Here is a 10,059-nt window from a genome sequence, read left to right as displayed (position 1 = left end):
AATTGCATCTGTTCTTCGGCCAGTTTTGTCGCAATTCGCAACTTCATTCCTGCACCACGCCCTTACGGTACTTTGCCCACCTCTGCTGTTTCAACCTGGTTGCATAGTCGTACAGTCGCAAGTCGGGTTTACGACTGAAGAAAGGTACGTACGAAAACGTGGACAAAAAAGCGCAATTCATATTTACGTCCAGCTCTGAATAGGGCCTCAGTGTTTTAGGTGCACGCTAGCGACTGACGCCCTTGGCCAATTCACCTGACATGGGCAGCACTGGTCTGGCCATACCTAGATAGGTTTCATAATGTAACCTATTTGCCATTTACCGGTCTCACAGCTGCCACACACTACATATCTAATGGCAGCAGCATGTGGTAAACGTGTCACTCCCCGGCCGCCATGAATGGCACAGAGATGATTATGGCCCATATCTCCATACACAGAGTAAGTCCCAGCTTAGGGTGAGGAAAGTCCCCCACACCGAGCCCGACCTCGCTGCGAAATGGAGGAAACAAACAAGGAAACGAAGTCGCTTTTTTTTCTGTGAATGAGGAGGAGGGGAGGAGGGCGCGGCCACCACGGGGTAACGAGCGTGCGCCTCGCCCAATCAGCGATCGACCGGGGCGGGCCGATGCAAACACCGGCCAATTGGCGCTGAGCAGCCGACCAGCCCGCGCCTCCCCTCATCACCACGAACATTGTTGTGGAGTGACGTCAGCGCCAGACGATGCGGGCGGCCATTACTGCTGGCTGTGTGATTCCCTGAAGCCATCTGAGGAGAGGGGAGAAGGCCATGGCCAGGACCACCAGCCAAGTGGTGAGATGCCCGTCCGTGGGCTAGGGATCGGGGGGTAGGGTGGAGGGAGAAGGGCAGCTGGGTTGGGGAGGGCGAGGTGGGCTGTGAGGAAGGAGGTCAGCGCACAGGCGGCAGGCCTCTCCCACACACAGCTGCAAGGATGGGCAGATGCCCCTGTGCCCTCAGCCTGCCTGTTGCCCTGACGGGAGGAAGGATGCCAGGCTGGCTGGATGAGAGAGTGCCCTCACTGTGTATACGGGGCTGTGCCATAATATAATTCCCATTCAGCACCCTCCCTTCCCACACAGACATTTTATATAATGCCCCAAGTCACCTAGTAGTCCTTGCCTCATAGGGCATCCTGATCCCCACACCAGCAGTTTTCCACGTCAGTGACTTCACCTCCCTTCCAGCCATGGGGATCTGCAGATGATGAGCTGACACTGCAAACGTGTTCCTGCCCAAAATCTGCAGCACCCCCTCCTGGAGGGTCCGTGACTTGGACCCTGGGGGGGAAGGGGGTATGCCTGACAGGGGGCATTAAGGTGTAGTGATGCTTAAAAAAGGTGCATTAAGGTGTAGTGATGCCTGACAAGGGGACATTAAGGTGTAGTAAATATGCAGAAATCTATGTTGTTGTTGTTCCCTTCCAACCTCATAAACAACTTTCAAGTTCCCTTTCTGGCAAGTGAAAATAGGAAGCGAGCCGGAGAATAGTAAACAAGATGTTTTGTTGAATGGTGTAATAGGCTGAATACTGCTATGGTTCATCAGTCATTCACAGAAAAGCGTCCATTGTACACTGCACTATTCTATACCAGAGGAAGAGCCATCCACCAATATTGTGTTGTTGTTGGCATCTCCTTCTGAGTCTCCCAACATTTATGGCAGGCGTTGTATTGGGTAATTATGGTGACATGTAACTACTTGTGGATGTATACAAGGCTCTGGAATGTGCATGTGACTTTTGCATGCTTTTTGACAGATTTTTTTTTTTTTTCTTGTTTAGTTGACAAACTGTGTTTCAAGACATTTAGTTAATATATTTTCTTTTTAAGATTTCAAGATATTTTATTAAAAATAAATAATAAGCATTTTCACGCTTGTAGGCCTATATAATATATTGCTGCCCGCTTTGTGTACTAGTGTTATGGTGCCTTTCACAGTGTATGGGCTGAAAGAGTAAAACTGTTTCAAGAGGTTATATGTTAGCAATGCTTGCATTTCTAATTATTAAATAATATGCATCTTGAATGGAGTAAAAAAAAATATATGTTCTTTCGTTATTTTGCATTAGCTTAATTTGCTGTTTTTTTATTTTTACTTTTCTCTGATCAAAAAAAAATTGATGTATTGAAATCATGTAAGTAATAGAATTAAAAGCAAGACCGTATACCTGGTCAACAGGTCATTCAGCTTGGTTGCCGAACAACTGTTCTGTCACTAATTGGATTACATATGTAGAGGGTCACATTACAGGTGTTACTGTGTATTCTGTATTTCAATATACACCATGTATTCTGATTAGTAGACAATGGTGTGTGTACATGTGCCTTTAATGTTCAATACAGCATAATCTATAGATTGAAAAAACACTTGTTTTTCACATGTAGATGCCTGTAGAAAAGTGTATTTTACCATATAACAGCCTAAAGGGCCTATGCATCAAAGCTGGGAGAGAGATAACATTGATTACATTTTGCAGGCTGTGTTTAAAAAGTGATTGGAGCTGATTGGTTGGTAATTTATTTTTTACAGTTTTATCTCTCTCCCAGCTTTGATAAATCCCCCCCCAGGGCAGTCGTTATTATACCTCTCTATTTATCACAGAAACAATGATAAGTATTTGTTGTAGTGCATCATAGTTCACATTAAATATTATTCTACATAGCGTTATTTTCTTTTGATTCTGAACATTTATAATTGTCACAAATAGCTTTGTTATATAGGGCCGTATGTATTTTAGGTTTTCTGGTAATTGATTTGTTATTTATGATTTGAAAGCACTGTGGTGGGATCTAATTATGGCAAGTCATGTAATGCTTGTAAGGGTTGATATAGTCTATATTTTTAAGTACAGATTCCTAAGGCATCTTTGATTTATAATAGCTTCCGTTTAATATAGTCTTAATGTATTTGCTGTGTACATATATCTAAAATCGGTTTATTGAAAGTGATCAGAGCTCATCAATATGTAGAATGTAAAACTGCTAGTTTTAAAACAGTAAGAACATAATTCCAAAAGTAGAATTAATTTATATATACTACATATGAAATATTTAAATAGTCACACTGACAAAATTACATTTTGTTTTGACTGCATGGCTAGGTCCTATCCTTATTTTGTATGAAGCTTGCCATGACCTATAATGGTTGCCCTCAATTGACACTGCCCATTTTACTGTTAATTGTAAATGTATTGCTCTTAGCTAAAAGTGCCAGATAACCCTCATACACCTTAATTAAAATAGCAGGCTTGATCAAGTAGTGCACAGAAAAACTAATATGCCTAGAAATTTTATGTAATTTATCATTTGCTGACATTCGTGTTTTGTTTTTGGAAAATTAGCTAAAATGTTTTCTAATTTATAAAATACCCGTTTCAATTTATTTACCTTCACTCCAGCAAAATTGTTGACCAAATATTGAAATGACCCTTTTAGTAAAGTACAAGTGATAGATATTGAAAACGGACCCTACTTTCAGGCAGCCCTCAGATATTATCTAAATTACTAACAAATATGCTAATACTTGTTTAGTTATTTTATCCTTCAATTTAGTCGTCTCTTCACTTTATTTAATGTGTGAAAAAAATAGCTGAAAACATTATAATGATTGCAATTTGATGTCCCTTAAAAAAAAAAACCAGGAATTTCCATTAAAATATTAACATTTGTGTATGTGTTCCTTCAAACCAAAAGACTTTTGTTGAGACTATTTATTCTTTTGATTTATATATATTTTGTATGTTTAGGGAGAATTAGGAGATCTGCATTTAACAATGACCTCTCAAATAAATGGCTTACCCCAGTTCAGTCACTAGTATTTATTGATCAGTAAATGCCATAAATCATTATCAGCTGAGCAAATGACCTGAAATGCCGACAGTTAAGTAACAATCCAACGATAATTTTATTCCACCACATCATGTGAAATCGGATGTAAGCTATAAATAGCACTGTCAGTGTTTAATTTACTGCACACCACAAATTGTGACTTTTTAAGAAACATTAGATGGGGAGGGATCACAAAGAGCTTCTCATTCATAAGCCACATGGTTGAGAATTATAAAAATATACATTTTCAGGAGGATTAAACAAAGTCTTCATGTAGATTATGTGATTTTATTAAAAATATTTAAGTACAGTGTACATTTCTGCCTCCTTGTTAAAATAAAAATCATCTGAGGGTACTTTCCTTTTGCTTGCATAAATAGTTGCCTATAAGATGTTTTGTCATCTAATAAAAGCAATATTCTTTTTTTGGGAATAGTAATCTAAACGTCACTGATGACATGCTGCAGCAAAGTCACAGACTTACAGGTGGAGACACCTAAAATATGTAAAAAGTATGCTATTGCCAAAATAGTGTAGAATTCCGTTGGTATATTTGGTATATCATACCGATTCCGGTACAAATGTATTTTGTAATTGTTTTAACTTCTATTTTCTAACATCTGACTGAAATTGAGAATTATCAAGTAATAGCATTTTTTTGGGGAAATATTAAGTATATCTTCACAACTACTTATTAGAAACTACAACCTATTTCTACAGTTTGAGTATTAGATTTTGCTTTATTCCCCCCCCAACCCCCCCCCCCCCCCTTAATCAGTAAATAAAATATGTGGGATCCTAAACAAGGAACTTTTAATCTATTGCAATAGTTTGAATAATTTGTATGGTCCAGTTTATTGTTTCAATTATTCATTAGTCTGAGGGGACAATAGGAGGTCTTTATTACATGTGACACTTTTCTCTGTTTTGAGGCTTTGTTTTACATTAAATGTATTTAGAAGTGCACTTAACCGCTGAAGTGGAAGATGCAACTCAGTCAGTCCAAAAGTCCTTTGCCATACAGAAATATTCCTGCGCCCTTCCACGCAGCATCAATGTTCCCAAATAAGCACCCTGCAGAAGACCAGTCTTTTGTAAAGGCAACCATCCTGTTCCAAAAGCCTATGTATTTTGCTTGACTTCAAGGTGCATGCAGTACCAAAAAGAACTGTCTACCACATATTGTCCGCTTAGAGCATTATTAATGAACCTCATTGTTTTTGGGCACCCCATAGTTATTTAGTTTTTCTGTGATAATAGAGTATGTAACACACGCACTGTTACAGTTCCCTGAGGACTAGAGTTGGGAAACGCTGGCCTAGAAACATCCTGTCTACTACTCCAAAGATAAGTTCTGCATGATTGCACATGTACTAGATACTTATGTTTGAAAGACCGTATTTGTTCTATTCGTGGGCTTGCCTTACTTTTGTCTACAATGTTTTTGCCAATATTTTATTGATAACATAGTAATCCTCATAGTTACAACAGTAGTGTCCTTGGAATTAAAGATCAAGATCCCTATTAACTCAAGACTGGATAGATGGCAAGTAGCTATTGTAAATAAAAATATACATAGATGGTGATCTGCTGGTTGTTCATCTCTCATGGCTACTTCTGTGACAGGTTACTGAATGCTATGTTTGTCTATCAATGGTGTAACATTAATGACATGGGGCACAGTTACATTACAAGACTGGTCTTGTAGAAGTTCTCCATGTCAGGGATGGGTCTGTAATTTTAAGTATCATGCCTTTAATATACTAGACTATTGGGTACCTTTTAAGAAGCAGCTGGTTTTATCACAAAATGTAAAACGTCACGAATATTAAGTGCAAAACACACCAGACTTTGCACTTCATAATAATGCATCTTTAACTTTTGAGGTCAAACCCAATGAGAAGCATGTTGCTGCTTCTATTTACTCCTATGTGTACAAATCAACCCTGTTTTCTCTTTACTAAATAGCTCAGCAGTGAATGCAGAAAGGAGACTTTTGAAGATGACTGTGTGTATGGGATGTAGTTAAAAGACCTACGATTGGGATGCCGGCTGATAAAACCCCAGCGCCGGAATCCCGTACTGCGGACAGAAGACCGACGCCGGAACCCCGTCATGAGTGGAGATGCTGATGCTGGGATCCCAACAGCTGGCATCCCGATCATAAGTACAGTAGGCGCTATTATCCGTGGGGGGGGGGGGGGGGCGGCAGAGGGTTAGGTTTAACACCCCGCGAGGGTTAGGCTGCGAGAATGAGGGGTTAGGCACTAAGGGGGGAGGGTTAGGATTGGGCACTAACCGGAAGGGTTAGGGTAGAGAAAAGGAGGGTTAGGGTGAAGGGGGAGGGATAGCATACTTACTAATCCCCTGTCGGGATCCTCAGCATCGGGATGTCGTCTGTGTTTTGACAGCCGGCATCCCGAGTGCCAGGTTCCATACCCAACCTGTGTGTATGATATTATCACTGAGCAACAGCATTTATTTACGTTCTTCTTTTTTATTGGTGACTAACTAATTTTCGGATAATAGAACCCATACGATATGGAAATTAAACTCGCTGTCCCTATACAGTGCTAATTTTTCAAACACTAAGTGGACAATAAGATGGTACAAACGCCAATAAAAGCACTTTCAATAAGCAATGTAGTGCAAGTTCACATTTCTTGTTCTGTTTTGATAAGACCATAGAAAAACAACTAACTTGGGCACATCATAAACAACTTGGGGAAACTTTCTGTATAATAATACTGGATGTGCTCTAATTATATTTATAATTTAACTCAATTTAACGGATTGATGTTTTTTTCATCTAGGATTCTCATAAACCTGAAAACAATGCTTTGATTAATAAAGCTGTTTTTTATTGAAGCGCTTGAAAAGATACAAACACAAATGTAATTGCCGTTTTCTTTCATCATCGTTGTTGTTCTGCTGTAAAAGTCTTACCTTTGAATGACACCTTGTAATAAAGTTCCTGTTGGCCTTTGTATCTGAAATGCGATAGGTAAATAAGTCGAGGCTGGTATGCGACCTAGGATTCTTGCTCTTTTTTTTTTTTTTTTTCCCCCTCAGGAATTTACTGAACCAATTGAAGCCTCTGTTAACAGCACAAGAAATGCTAAACTTAAATTGTCCAATTTTCTACCAATTTCAACATGCCTAAGTTTTTAGCTGTACATAGTCACGGGTGGGGGGCTAACATAAAGGTCATAAAGCACAAAACAGCAGCGACCTGATTTGAATAGTTTGAAGTTATTGGATACACATGCAGAAATCACCTGCCCTCTCTTGTGTGTGCATGATCGCGTGTAGTTTCCAGTTTCTGCTGTTTTACTGCTGGTATCTGCAAGCCTGGGGCACCTGGAAACACTGAGAAATAATAATGCTTGGTGCAGGCAACAGCGTAGAAAGAGCAAAACAGGCCTAAAACAAAAGGAAGGCAAATAATTATTTGGTTTAGGGTCATATGAGAATAAAAATAATTTTATGGGGTTTTAAGTTTGCTCAAATGTTCAAAGATTACACAATTTTATGTTTTTGTTTTTTTTTTAATTTTGAAGTAATTTAACCACTATGGTGCAGTACTTTTGTGTTCAGATGATATAATATATATATAGTGGCACTTAATGCTTTCTGGCTTGAGCATGTTTCTGCTACAGGAACTTAATTTATTTCTCCACTTTAACCCAGCACTTGCCAGTCCCTGACAGTACCTTAGTTACACTTCATAAATACCCGTTATGTGTTGAACAAATAAGCCCCAGTTTTCTGATCGTAGAATGCATTACTGTGCCACTAACTAATATGGCAGCTTCCATGCAAACAAATGCTAAGTGCGAGTTACCTCATATTGTGCTGATTGATGTATGAAACTAAAATTGAGTTGGATTAAATAAAATAGGTTAATGTTGAAAAACATGAAAAAGGTTGTTCAGGGAAGTTTGTCAAATCTTTTTGATTTAAAAAAAACTTGTCTGAACACCTTTCGTCCGTTTTTCCGGTGTTTGGGAGCAAATGGCTGACTGTCATTTGCTCCCATGCATTACCGGATTTTCATTCCAACCAAACAACTAGTTAGATGGTTGGAGGAACATTGGTCTGGTGTATGGTCAGCTTTACACAGCACACTACCCATACATTTTATTTGTACACCCATCAGCCATAACATTAAAACCACTGACAGGCGAACTGAATAACCTTGATTATCTCATTACAATGGCAACTGTCAAAGATTAGGATATATCAGGCAACAAGTGAACAGTCAGTTCTTGAAGTTGATGTGTTGGAGGCCGGAAAAATGGGCAAACGTAAGGATCTGAGTGATTTTGACAAGGGCCAATTGTGATGACTAGACGGCTTGGTCAGAGCACCCCCAAAACGGCAGGTCCTGTGGGGGTGTTCCCGGTATGCAATGGTTAGTACCTACAAACAGTGGTCCAAGGAAGGACAACCGGTGAACTGGCGACAGGGTCATGGGTGCCCAAGGCTCATTGATGAGCATGGAGAGCAAAGGCTAGCCTGTCTGGTCCGATTCCACAGAAGAGCTACTGTAGCAGAAAGTGCTGAAAAAGTTAATTCTGGCTATGCTAGAAAGGTGTCATGTCACAGAGTGCTTTGCAGTTTGCTGCGCAGCTGCAGATTGGTCAGTGTGCCCATGCTAAGCCCTGTCCACAGGCGAAAGTGCCTACATGTGCATCTGGACAATGTAGCAATGGAAGAAGGTGGCATGGTCTGATAAATCACATTTTCTTTTACATCATGGGGACGGAAACCTTGGGTCCTGGCATTCATGTGGATGTGACACATACCACTTACCTAAAACTTCACCCCTTTATGACAACGGCATTCCCTAATGATAGTGGCCCCATTCAGCACAATAATGTGCCCTGCCACGCCACAAAAAATGTTTAGGAATGGTTTGAGAAATATGGCAAAGAGTTCAAAGTGTTGCCTTGACCTCCAAATCGAGCATAACGTGCTGGAAAAACAAGTCCGAGCCACGGAGGCCCCACCTCGCAACTTGCAGGACTTAGAGAATATGCTCTGACAGCTTGGTGTCAGATACCATAGGACACCTTCAGAGGTCTTGTAGAGTCCATGCCTCAATGGATCAGAGCTGTTTGAGTGAGGGTGATTTTAATGTTATGGCTGATGGGTGTGTATAATATTTTCTGTACGAGAAAGATTACTCATTTATAGTAATCTTTTATATTCCACATGCATGCTATTGGATGTGATCTCTGGGCCTGATTCAGACCCACTTGAAAGCGGGTCGATGGCCAGGCAGTGCGCACGCGCAAGCCCCAGAGCGAGCGAGAAATCACTCACTCCGGGGCTCGCAGCAAAACGGGGCGGCTGTCGATGTTGATCGATAGTTCGCCCCATTTTGTAGGCGGGGGGAGGGGGGTGGCTGGCCGAACGGAGGCGTTCCCGAAGGAACGCCTGTCGTTTGAGGGCGGCTCTACTGACATCATCAGCTTCCGGCTCACAGCTATGCGAGCCACTGGGAGGCCGGCTCCAAAAAAAAAAACCCTGATTCACAGCGTCCGGCTCTGAATCGGGGCCTCTGTCAGTAACAAGCCAGTACATTACTAGAGAGTACTGTGAGGTCATGTGACGCATGGACGCAGAAATGACTGGAATTGATGGCTGACATTACAAGCTAGAACGAGGGAGCAGTTTAGTTTGGAAGACACAAGAAGGAAGCAGGGTTTGCTAGGATCAGAGAATACATGCTGTTTAGGCCAATCCTGGCACCGTTATTACAAGCCGCAGAAAACAGTAAGAAACTTTGTGGTCCTGCAAAGGAAGTATATTAGTAAAACAAGTGTCTGTTTCAGTATAATTAGAATATAGAGTAACATGTTGATGTGGACATCCTCTTTGTATGTTACCATATTCTTCTCCTAACTAGAAGCTTAGTAAGGTAATTTACCAAAGTGCAAAACATGACCTTCCCACAGTGAATAAGCCTGTTTTTGCACAAATGCTCAAGAGTTTGTGTGTGATAGGCAGGAGTGAGGCAGTTGCAGATGTTTATTTGTGGACTAGGCAGATAAATACACCAAAATATGCACCTGTGTGAACACTTAATTGAGGATCATAGGCTAGCGAAGGTTCATTTTGTTGTTAATTTGCATTTTAGCAGTTGTGTGTCAGAATATTTTCCCTTTGTCCGAAGGATTAGAATTTTTCATGTGCTTGAAGGTG

At 40.7% G+C, this 10,059-nt stretch overlaps 1 protein-coding gene across 3 annotated transcripts in view; it reads left to right on the top strand.

Moving 5' to 3' along the window:
• The first annotated feature begins 693 nt into the window (after positions 1-693).
• Positions 694-10,059, top strand: part of PDPK1 (3-phosphoinositide dependent protein kinase 1) — a 67,580-nt gene continuing 58,214 nt past the window's right edge. The window contains exon 1 of one of the 3 annotated variants that reach the window (XM_088452014.1): positions 694-814. In XM_088452014.1, the coding sequence (XP_088308140.1) occupies positions 791-814 (24 nt within the window). In that variant the 5' untranslated portion in view covers positions 694-790. Of the gene's footprint in view, positions 815-5,170; positions 6,017-10,059 lie in introns of those variants that run through there. The other 2 variants (XM_088452016.1, XM_088452015.1) reach the window with 2 other exon arrangements.

This window comes from Taudactylus pleione, unplaced genomic scaffold (assembly GCF_031769625.1).
Source record: "Taudactylus pleione unplaced genomic scaffold, aTauple2 ptg000032l, whole genome shotgun sequence".
Taxonomy (NCBI): domain Eukaryota; kingdom Metazoa; phylum Chordata; class Amphibia; order Anura; family Myobatrachidae; genus Taudactylus; species Taudactylus pleione.
The sequence above is the reverse complement of the archived record's forward strand: the minus strand, read 5'-3'. Positions and strand labels throughout refer to the sequence as shown.